The sequence below is a fragment of the Haliotis asinina genome, chromosome 12 (assembly GCF_037392515.1).
Source record: "Haliotis asinina isolate JCU_RB_2024 chromosome 12, JCU_Hal_asi_v2, whole genome shotgun sequence".
Taxonomy (NCBI): domain Eukaryota; kingdom Metazoa; phylum Mollusca; class Gastropoda; order Lepetellida; family Haliotidae; genus Haliotis; species Haliotis asinina.
Window position 1 is genome coordinate 35,831,915 of NC_090291.1, and position 12,624 is coordinate 35,844,538.

The 12,624-nt window shown below is 38.5% G+C and overlaps 1 protein-coding gene across 2 annotated transcripts in view; it reads right to left on the reverse strand.

Moving 5' to 3' along the window:
• Positions 1–4,450: 4,450 nt before the first annotated feature.
• Positions 4,451–12,624, reverse strand: part of LOC137258333 (uncharacterized) — a 167,449-nt gene continuing 159,275 nt past the window's right edge. Inside the window, exon 7 of one of the 2 annotated variants that reach the window (XM_067795972.1) lies at positions 4,451–10,744. In XM_067795972.1, the coding sequence (XP_067652073.1) occupies positions 10,467–10,744 (278 nt within the window). In that variant the 3' untranslated portion in view covers positions 4,451–10,466. The remainder of the gene's footprint in view (positions 10,745–12,624) is intronic. The other variant, XM_067795973.1, reaches the window with a different exon arrangement.

Consider the following 12,624-nt stretch of genomic DNA (forward strand, 5'->3'; position numbering starts at 1 on the left):
TTCCTGGGTAATACAGATGTTTATTGTCACCTGCGTGCAATAAAGGCCATATTTCACCACTTGGCTCAACATGCAAATCTTTGAATTGGCAACTAATAACAGCTCAGCTGGGAGCCCTGTGCGTCCTATTTGCTGTCCGCGTTGGTAATTGACGCGCCGGTAAGACAAGGCGCTATTAGTAGGTAGCAAGAATGTCACAGCATAATGAGAACATCCAGCCAAGTAGAAGTTACTCTGGTCTGTAGAATGATAACTGGGCATCATTAGCACACAGTTAGCTTGACTTATAAGCCAAATTACAGACCAGTAGAACCCTGCTATTTCAGGCGTGTACATACTAACTAGATGTGATCAATATACAGAGTATTCTTGCATGGACTTAATGCATTTTACAACTGTAGAGTGATGCTCTACATCACCTTGATGAGATCTATGTGGACTAATTGTGTTTGCTTGGGAGTTGTCTCCCCTTGGAAATGTCAAAGGATGACTTGAGATGCTGAGTTGGCAATTTTTTTTATTTGCATTAATTGGAATTAATTTGTCTGTCCTCCATTTTTTTTGCAAATGTGACCCGACTATTTATATGAATGTCTTTTTTATCACTATTTTTGCACATTGGTAGCTACTGAGAAGGCCTCCAAGTAGATATTTAGATATCATCATTGATATCATCATTGACTATTGTAGATATCATCACTGACTATTGTTTAGTATCTCATGATGTATAATTCTAATAGAAACTAGGAACAATATTTAAATTCAGAAAGAGACCCAGCTACATGGGAAGATCCAGTCAGTGGAAATACAGTCTTACTTCATGTGGAATATAGCATTACAGTAAAGATTGGGCGGAAAGGAAAATAATATGGTTCAGGGACTGTGAGAGGGACTGATATCAACAATGAAGTTTAGATTCAAAACATCCCCAGTGCATGAAGAGTACACATGAACTGTATGTTGCAGGAGCAACCATTCTACAAGATATCAAGGTTTAGTTACTGATGTCATGGGTCAAGTTTGGAGGCTCTACCTATGAAACAATCTGGTGTACATCCAGTCATGTATATCATATATCTGAGTTTTCAACATTGAACGACTGGCTTAATTCAAGCCACGTAGCATTATCAAATAAGTTGATAGTTCATCAGTGCGATGAGTCTTTGTGAGTGAACCATGACAGGCTGGTGTAAGAATGAAAAAAATAAAAATTGCGGGTATATGGTTAACTGGCACCAGCAACTGGATGTTTGGAGGTGAAATTCACATCCTGTCAAAGATGCAGTTTTAGTGACAAAATGGCCTTGACATTCATATGTGTCAAAGATCAAGTTTTAGGGTACAGTTGGTATAGGGACTGAAGTGTTCGGGTTAATAGGCTCAGATGTACTCAAGGTTACCACTTAATGTTCAGACAGCAGAAAATATAGCATGAGATACACAACTATTAATGCTAGGGTAAAAAAAGGCAATAACATGATCAGTTAGAGGTAAGGAAGTATTGAATCTGAGCATGATATGCACAGCTGTTAGAGATGAGATATAAAACATGACAGTATGATTCACAAGTGCTAAAGATTAGACAGAAATGAATATGACTATGAAATTCACAGATGTTAGATGAGACAGTATTGAATATGACCATGATATTCACAGATGTTAGAGATCAGACAGTATTGAGTATTACCGTGATATCCACAGCTATTAATATGATACAATATTGAATAGGACCATGATATTCACAGCTGTTAGAGATGAGACAGTATTGAATATGACCATGATATTTGCTGCAGTTAGCTATGAGACAGCATTGAATATGACCATGATATTCACAGATGTTAGCTATGAGAGAGTATTGAATAGGACCATGATATTCACAGCTGTAAGAGATGAGACAGGATTGAATATAACCACGTGATTCACAGTTGTTAGCTATGAGACAGCATTGAGTATGACTATGATATTCACAGATGTTAGCTATGAGACAGTAATGAATATGACCATGATATTCACAGCTGTTAGAGATGAGACAGCATTGAATATGACCATGATATTCACTGCATTTAGCTATAAGACAGTATTGAATATGACTATGTTATTCACAGCTATTAGAGATGAGACAGCAATTGAATATGACTATGATATTCACTGCTGTTAGCTATGAGGCAGTATTGAATATGACTATGATATTCACTGCAGTTAGCTATGAGACAGTATTGAATATGACCATGATATTCACAGCTGTTAGAGATGAGACACCGCGAGCATCTAACTACTAATCTGTTACGACAGATATTGACATGACGCCATCAGTGAGCTGTCATCGTGGCAGATGTTTTAATGCACAAAAGATTCGCTTGCATGGCTATTTTCTATTGAGATGATTCAGAGCTGAGTCAATGGAGTTCTCTGTTAAACTCAGTATTGTTGTAGCACCAGGGTTACTGTCCCATACAATTTCTGCTGATTGAACAAAAGGAGCAGAACAGGACCTTACTCTAGTGTTTTCTTTCAATCATCAAAATAATTGCATTTAAGGAAATGCAGTTTTACGTAATGGCATGTGACACGGCTGCTTGTCCACAGAATCAAGCTTCCATTTAGAGTGCTGGGAGTTGACCTCTCCCAGTGTGATGCCCACATCAGTGATGACCCGTATGTTCATGGTCCATGGGAATCTGTCCCAGCTTCAAATATAATAATCTAAGTGAAACAATTTAAAGTTGAGATAGATAATGTGAATACTAGACTTTGATGTTCATTTAGTCTCCGGATTCACTACTGAGGCAAAAAAGGAAAACAAATTTATACAAAGTCTTTTGTAAAATTGAAACTTGTATTGAAGCAATACTTACAAAGTATTCCCGGTACACAGTATTCTATAGCACCAGCAGGCTACCAGGGAAATACTGCTCTGCTGAGTCAGGTTTGTACATGGGAATAGGTGTAACATGTGCAAAGCCAGTCCTATGTACATCTTTCTTTGCTGATGCTGAAATGTTGCAGAAAGGGAGATCAAGTAACATTCACACACTCCTGCTGATATGATAAGCTTTGCATGTGACCACCACTGTAAAGATCAATGAGCACTTTCATTCTGTACATGTTGCCTAGTGCCATAACTTGTAGTCAGAGTTATGGCTCTTTGTCAGGCCAGGATGCAGTGATCATGGACATGAAATCCAAGTATCCTCCTGACTGGAATCCTTGCTGTCTCAGCACTGCTTTCAGATTCATGATTCATGTGAAAGATCAATATGAATTCAGGTTTAAATCAATGTAACTTACTTCCTCTCCATTCTGTAAGGCATGATTCATATCCTTTCACAATCCTGAGAACATCGCAGTGTCTCTATCAGTACATGAAGAATGTGTGTTACTTCTTGTGGGTCCTTAAACCTCCATCAGAACCTTGCTCACGGGTCACCTCCCGGTTATGTCCAACCTGTGCAGGACAAACAAACCTCTAAACACATTGGACTATGTCTACCAAGGATGCCAAGAAGCCTAGCGAATCACATCAATAGGGATATGGCACAAAAGAGCTGGGCCTCAACACAAGATGGGCAGACTTTTTCGTATACAACTGCATGGTAGCCAAGTGATTAAAATGCTGGCTAAAACAGCCACACAACCAGGTTCACCTCCAACATGTGGTACAAATTACAATGTGTGGAGCTATGTGGTGGCCAAGTGGTTAAAATGTTGGCTCAAACAGCCAGACAACCACATTCACCTCCCAAACTGAACAAATAACAATGTGTGGAGCTGTGTGGTGGTCAGGTGATTAAAATGTTGGCTAAAACAGCCAGACAACCAGGTTCACCTCCCACATGTGGTACAAATTCCAATGTGTGGAGCTATGTGGTGGCCAAGTGATTAAAATGTTGGCTAAAACAGCCAGACAACCAGGTTCACCTCCAACATGTGGTACAAATTACAATGTGTGGAGCTGTGTGGTGGTCAGGTGATTAAAATGTTGGCTAAAACAGCCAGACAACCAGGTTCACCTCCAACATGTGGTACAAATTACAATGTGTGGAGCTGTGTGGTGGCCAAGTGATTAAAATGTTGGTTAAAACAGCCAGACAACCAGGTTCACCTCCCACATGTGGTACAAATTACAATGTGTGGAGCTGTGTGGTGGCCAAGTGATTAAAATGTTGGCTAAAACAGCCAGACAACCAGGTTCACCTCCCACATGTGGTACACTTTGTAGCGCCCTCTGGTGGCAGTCCTTATCAGGATACAGCTGGAATACTGCTACTGACTCACTTACTCTGGGTGGATGATGGCAGTGTTCACTCATTGCACCTAAAACCTTGCCAAAACCACACAGATAAAAATATGAGAGACCTATCCATGCTGCCTCAAGCTTATAGCACTTAGAACACAAAGACCATATATGTGGTCATCAACAAGACCATAGCAAATAAAAACACAGACTTGATTAAAATTGACATTTGATTTATTAACATTGAGAATGTGTTTCTGTACACATACAACAGAACAATAAATAGTATGCCAAGAGCTGGTGATTGTCCCTACTTGACCTTCACAGTGACCTCCACAGTGGACCAACCCACTGCACCACCTCACCCCACCAATTATGCATATATTTACAGTTCCCTCTAATGTGTACATTTTCAGCGAATGGATTACAACCTCAGTTGATTATAAACTATTTTCTATCAGATCTGATGTCTCAATCTTATCCACATCAGGGAGTGAATATGCAATGTCCTCTGTCGAGTACATGTATTCATTTATGATTCCTGATATTATTTGTAAGTTGATCTTTTTATGGACAACAGCTGAAATGGTTTTGGTGTATCCCACAATGAAATCAAAATGTCATAGAAACAGGTGTAGTCAAAAATTCCATGTCCATATATGGTTGACTAATTACAATATTTTTGTTCAAAAGTGAGGTGGGCATGAATGAAAGTCATAAACACTTGATCTGGTCCCTGTGTTGGCCACTATGAAACATATAACAGTTCTTGTTGGGAATAGTTGCCACACATACAGCATCAACATCCTCAGTCAGGGCTCTGTATTTGGCAGTAGAGGCCCTGATGGAGGATTATGTAAGGCTAACTGGCACAGCAAATCATATTTTCTTATTTATCATCATATCCATTTCAAATACAATATCTTTTCATGTATTTGACAATTACCATCTTATCCGAATCACCTGCAGTGAATTAACACGGCTGCTATATGACTAACAACTAAGCATATATCAATAGGCTTCACATGATCTGCATATGTTTTGCATGTGCCATGAGGAGAACTGCTGCATAATTCACAATGCAGCATGCACATCGACATGATTCAGTATAAATCTGTAGTTATTAAATGTATATATAAAAGCATTGCTTCATATGACTTGTCAGACTTTCTTGACCAACACATGTTGTAAGGTGAATCCTACATCGAAGACTGGTGGTGGTGTGTTGATAAACTAGATGCTGTGGCAGTCTTAATTGGGCAACTAGTGAGTGTGAAAACATGTGAAACCATATCCTATCACAAGAAACCATGAGAATATTTCAAATTCAACTACTAAAAAAGTTTGATCCAAACATTCTTCATTAATAACTTCATTATGTTATCTATACATAGCACAAGATTCACATCCCTGTTTAAAAATGTTTTTCAGAATGATTTGTAACACTGATGATAATTTTTACAGAGGAATAATATGAATATTTCAACCAATGGACAAGAAACAAACAACGGGGATGGCTAATGACAATATGAAGTTAGCAGAGCACCAATATCACTATGAGAACTGGCTGTGTACATTGTATACATCTGTTAAGCTGTAATCACAAAATTATATTCTTCAAAAATATATCATATGATGACTCTACTTCCTAATTACCAACTCCTGCCCCTTTCCTTAGTGTTCCAAAAGAAAACGATTCAAATGAAAGAACATTATTTCACTGACAGGATGTGTAATTCCACATATATTATCTAAGGAGATATTTTTAGAAGAAAACAAAACAACCATCCAGAATCAATACTATGACATTTAGGGTAAATACACTAGCATCTATTTTGTTCTTTCATTGTACTGATTAAGTACATTCGGTACTCCTGCATCAGATTGGCCCAGAAAACCTACAACAAAACCTGACCTGAACTCAGTTTGGTCACACACCTAAATATGTTTAGGGTCAAAGGTTGGATGAGATGAAGCAATATACATATCAGCAATGTAAGTGGGTCAAATTAAGGTCATCCAAGGTCACTAACGTGCATGGTACTAATTTATCTTTGGATTAAAATATGGCAAAAGGCTGTGATAAAAATCACATAAAATCTATAAAGCTAAAATTGTGGGACCTTGAAGACATAAAAAGAGTAAAGGACAAGAAAACCAAATATTGAACACGATACATGGATTTCCCCCAAAATGTGATCACGTATCATATCTGTTTCTGAAAAACAATACGGAAAACTATTGGTAATCTGCCTTAGTAGTAACAAGGAAACAGCCACATGTTTTGTTTATGTTTTTTTCTCTTTGTTTTTTTTGTTTTTTTTCCAAGGGGGTTTGTGGTGATATATTGACACAAATTATTTATCCTCACATTTTACCCACCCACCTGAAAATACTTCCAAAACAGTTAGATCGCAAACATTGTTGTTGGGCCTGTTCTGTTACAGAATAAAATGTGTTCTTTGAATCAGTGGCCTAAAACATAATTTGTCGTAACAAATTGCCGTCCACAATCCCCATGGTAGGTTCAGAGTGTGGAGAGTTGTTAATTAAAGCTGGACATCTGCTATTATGCAGTACAAAGGAGTCTCAGATGACTGGCCTGAACAGGTTGGAACTCCACAGTGAGTGAATCTAGTGCAACAGCGTATTCAACCATATTCCACTTCTATGACTGGACACCACCTTGAAGGGACCGATGACAATCCAAGAACCACGATCAGGGTAAATTGGTTGAGTGAGCAAGTTTAGGTTTACTCCGCATTCTGCAATATGCCAGATATATGATGGTGGCCGGTCAACTGGGGAAGCTGTTACAAAGCAAAGGTAAAGCACCACCTGATTCTGTCATAGCATTATAGCTGGACAGTCAACATGTACCAACGTACATGGACTTTAAATAATTCGGTGGCACTTAACCTCTGTTAGCAGTATATTTCAGTACCATGTACACAGTAAATATATTTCATCTTACCTGAAGCAGACTTATTACTATAGCAGACTTATTACTGTTTAAAGAATATTGACCGAACACAAAGATACAGAACATGGAAATAAAGGAACATGTACATTTAGTAATTTCTTACGAAAACATTTAAAAAACAATCATAAAAAAATCTTGAACTAATCAAATATTATGGAGTTTGTTTCTTTTTTTAAAACCTGTCAAAAGGAAAGAAAATCAGCCTGGAATGGCTGTAACAGGAAACAACAGACTCTACAATTAATGTACTATGCACATCGTGGCCACATCAGTGATGGACATTGACTTCATTGTGTCTGGACAAACAGCCTCAACGCAAGGCTTATGTAGGCCAGAAACAAGACACATCAAGAATTGTCTCAGATTTGACACAATCATTTCTAGAACAGTCAATTTGAAGGACTAGTTTCTTGGGACGTATGTATAATTAATGTACAAGAACAAATGACAATCATTCCTTACCAGAAATGCAAATACAACTGAATTATTGATGGCCAGATCTGAATAAAACAATACAATGTTGACTCACAAAAACATGAAATGACTGCTTGTCAACGCTTGACAAACAAGATAGCTACATATCATATCAGACATATTTAGTGCCGTTAGTGATCGTGAAATTGATTCACCAGGAAGTTATAAACATGCAAAATATGGGAATCTGACAACAGACTGTCATCTGCCGGTGTTGATTGTTTCATTACTGTTGTAATGATCTAACAGATTTTCAATCAACAGATGCCAAATTCTAAAATGCCCTAGAGGCCCAGAACTTGAGCACAATATCATATCCCAAGGTCTTAAGGGGCTGCTTTACCTCTGCCCCATGAAGAATAAATGATCTTCCATGAACCTAATTTTTGTTGAAACAGAAAAAATAATTACAAAGTGACACAAAAACTTACCTAATGTGTAAAATACCAAGATGGCAATATTCCAGCACTCAGGGCACTAAATACATCCAAAAGAGGAATTTCTGCCAATATCTACACTGATTGATTTGTCGCAATTACCCTGGAGAGTATGTTAAGAGTCATACATGGGTTTTATAACTGGACACACACAAAAACAAACCAACTTAGACAAGCCTTGGATGCTGTGAACAATGGTAGATACACACACTCACATATTTGTGGAAAGTTAATACATAATATCATTTGTTAAACCATATTTATATAGAGATATCTGCTTGAAAGAGTTTTTTTTTTACATACAGTTAGACAATTTTAAACAAAACAAAAACATTACTGCTTCCCTGTGATGTTATCAGCTCATTGCTGCTGGAAAATAGATCAATTATATTAAAGTTGATGTTTTTAGAATCTAGTGAATTTCAAAGAAAACATGACCAGACACCCCCCACCCCCCAATTCAGAAAATATTGATTTCTTATTTCCCATTATAGAATCATCCTGCAATATTTAGACTTTTATTTTTTGTATAAAATTTGACATCAGAAAGAGGCAGAGATAAAAGAAATAAAACTCCAAATTCCAATAACAAATGTAAACTTTCACATCCAAAAAGTCAAATGATATTTTCTATCAAGTGTATACTTAAATGCTTAACATCCAAAACGTGGCTTCATAACATGTAACAAGAGTAGAACAAAATACCAAGGGAGACAATCTGTTTCAGTTCTTTCAAACCATGAATGATCCCATGGATCATTGCTCCTTGGGAAAACTCACAATTCTTGGCAATACACATTCTTTGGAAACTGACAACAGATTCAGTGTCAAAGCACATCAACCTCTACTGTGCTTATTATGTCCTGGACTTGTGAGGATGGTCCTAGACGAATGACTTCAGCTATAGACAGACAGACAGGAGGTAGGAAGGCAGTGAGAGGATCAGTCAGTACAAAGATGGCCCACGGAGGAACATCATTATGGATAAATGAATGACTTCCAGTCTTAATGATCCATGAACGATAAATAGATGAGGGGCCACAGTTATGTTACTGAGCCACACATAGCTTAAGTCGAGTAGTTCCATGTTCATAATCATCTTCACATGATTGCAGAGCAAGCACACCAACACAGCTGCTACACATACACAAACTGCTAGGAACAACCCAATTAAGCCGTTAATATCAAAATTGTGGCAAGATCTTTCTCTTCAGTCAGTAGTATTATCATAGTATGTAGATATTTGGAACCATTCATGACTGCAGAGACAGACATCTTTCAGGCACTTTGATGTTCTAGCGCTTCATTTCCAGGATGGTCTCTTCCAGTTGCAGAAACTAGTATAACCGTCTTCAAAATATACTACAGGGTCACTTCAGTCTGTGAGATGTTGACGTGATCTGCTGTCTGATGGAAGCTGTCAATGATACAAGTCAACACTCGACATCCTAAACAGTATGTTTCTGCTTGTCTCGACCACCGTCTCCTGTCACTGCAGAGGAATCCATGACAAACCCAAAGTCTCCACTTATAGCCTTGTACAAATTGTCATTCTTGTGACTAGCATCAGACAGACTTAGCACAAAATCATGGTGTGATGCGTCTCCCCTAGCTGTGCTGAGGCTTCAGACACAGAAGTCCTCACTGACAACATTATTCACAATGTTTTGAATCCAGAACTTTGGTTACAGTGTTCTGTATCCAGTCTCAGCACCTGTGTTCTGAATCCAGAACCTTAGCTCCAGTGTTCTGTATCCAGTCTCAGTGCCAGTGTTCTGTATCCAGTCTCAGCGCCTGTGTTCTGAATCCAGAACCTTAGCTCCCGCGTTCTGTATCCACAGCCTCAGCTCCAGTGTTCTCACTCCATGACCTTTGCGTCAATGTTCCTCAGGATCAGTGCTGGTGGTCTTATTCTGCAGAATCTGTATGGATGTACTGAATCCATGAGCTCAGCAGTGATGTCCTGTATTCACAGGTTCAGCATTGATGTTCTTTGCAAGCTGATAAAGTTTTGAATCAGTATATCCACTATCCATGTTCTGAACCCACAAAAAAAAAAACATCCCCAAATCACTACACAACAGAATTACGTGTCTGCCTGTTATCTCTGCAGTTGCCTTTAGTTCAGTCTAATGTCTGCTGTGTTGGAAACACACTGTAAGCACTTGCCACCCTAACCAGGGTTCACCAATGCATCCAAACCAGTCCATTTATGGTTGTTTATGCATCAGATTTAAGTCTGCTTCAAATGTTTCACGACTGGTTCAACAAATCACAATAGTCTGAAGTAATCACAATAGTCCCAGTAAATTGTCCAGATATTAAACGACAGAATTTACTAAAGATTGACAGGGAGTGAAACTTTTTCTGTCCCCTGGCTATATGTGACGCTTGTACTGTTATTCGATCTGTTGGACTTGCCAGACTTGCTGCTGGTCGGTGTGTACGATCGGTGCTGGGACTGCTGGGAGGAATACTGACTTCCTTGAGGCGGAAACGGATCTTTCGCATATGCTGAGTACACTGAGCCGTGGGGCGTAGGGTAGACAGGCTGCATTGGGTAATACCCTTGATGTGTGTAACCATGGTTACTGAATGGTCCGCCACCCCGAGGACCTGAAGTAGATCAAAAGAATCAGTAAAACTTGTACAAAGGTGAAATGCTTTAAACATTTTGAGTGAAAATCCCACATTCACTGAAACTGTTATCAAGAACTGAAATCCTCTAATGGGATCATGCTCAACTGGTACTGTAGCTTCAACATTGGCACATCTGAACTGATACGTTTACTATCAGTTGACTTTGTTATGTTAGGTACATAAATTGCCAGAACACTCTGGGAGTATGGGTTTAAGTCCCACATGGTATTCCATAAAGAAGAACTAGTACTTTACTGAAAAAGTTAAATTCCAAATACGTTACATTTTACTCATAACTAATCAGTACTGTGTATTCACAACCAAAGATCATTAAATAGATTTTGACTAAAATATATACATTAACTACCACATACAAAGTCCCTTGTTTGTTATGTCCGTTGGTTCATTATAACATGTTTGTTATAAATAAAATTTACTGTATATGGAAAATAACAAGAAATGAAGCTCAACCTGAACCATCTACTGTTGTAACAAAATCACTACACAAAACTGAACTGTATCACCGAAGCCTCAACATGCTGCCTCTGTGAAATCCCTGGCAGTTATCTATGTCATACCCTATTTTCTAAATGTAATATTTGTATTAGGTGTCATCATTAGATTGAGTTTAGAGATGAAGGGAATTGATCCTGGTTTTTGGCTACAGTAATATAAGCCCAGGAGCCGTGATACAACGACAAGTGTATGCTGGCAGGATAAGAGGGCGCTTACTGCTTTCATGTTGTAAAACAAGCCAGCCAATCAGATTGAATCCATCACAGTTTGTCAGCACCAAATAAACCTACATTCAGTGTTCAGACACCTGAAACCCCCTTATCTTGGACGCACTGAGTGGACCCTAAACTTCACAGTGGAACGATCTGCCTTTTGATCTGGAGAGTTCATTTTGGCACTGTAGGGGTGATAACATGGCATGGAATGGGGTGAGAGATTCCAACTATAGAGTATTGTTTGATGTTAGGAAGAGGCAAATGGCCACTTCTGACTGTATCATCAACACTTTGTTTCTCTTTGATCTGGAAGTCATTGAGTCCCTTTATCTACGCTTGGAAGTTATCTTGGCAAAGGTTTGATAATCTATCACACTTTGCAATTAATACAAAAAAATTGATGAGTAATACCACTTTAACCACCAGATTCCCTCCTTGTAATTTTTCACTGCAAGAAATGTAACTATATCACATACAGATACAGTGTTAATGGTTAAATGGTGATAGCTAACTACCACGTTGAACCATAACCTGACAGGCTGATCTTGAACCAGGGACTGGTCCAGAAAATATCTGCATAAAATACCACACAATAGTTGAAACAATTCTGACTCAATACAGTCAGAACTGTATTGTAGGGCAGGGGCTGTCAAAAGGATGAGACTTAAAGCATAAATTTAAATTGAATACATATATATAGACATCAACAAAAATGAAAGACATTTGCCTCCAATCTGCCTGTTTAGGACTGACTTGTTCTACATGACTTTAGTGAAACGGTGATTGTGATGCCTATACTCTAACATAAGTATTAATTTTTGGGTAAACTTGCCCTTTTAAGATGGTCTTAGTGCTTTAGTGATTGTAATGTCTATACTCTAACACAGACTTAAGACATTCTTTGTAATATGGTGAGTGAGTGAGTTTGGTTTTACACCGCTTTAAGCAATATTCCAACGATATCATGGCGGGGGACACCAGAAAATGGGCCTCACACATTGTACCCATCTGGGGAATCAAACCCGGGTCTTTGGCATGACGAGTGAACACTTTAACCACTAGGCTACCCCACCGCCCCTTGTAATATGGTGATTAAGATGGTCTAAGCACCATGATAACCATTCA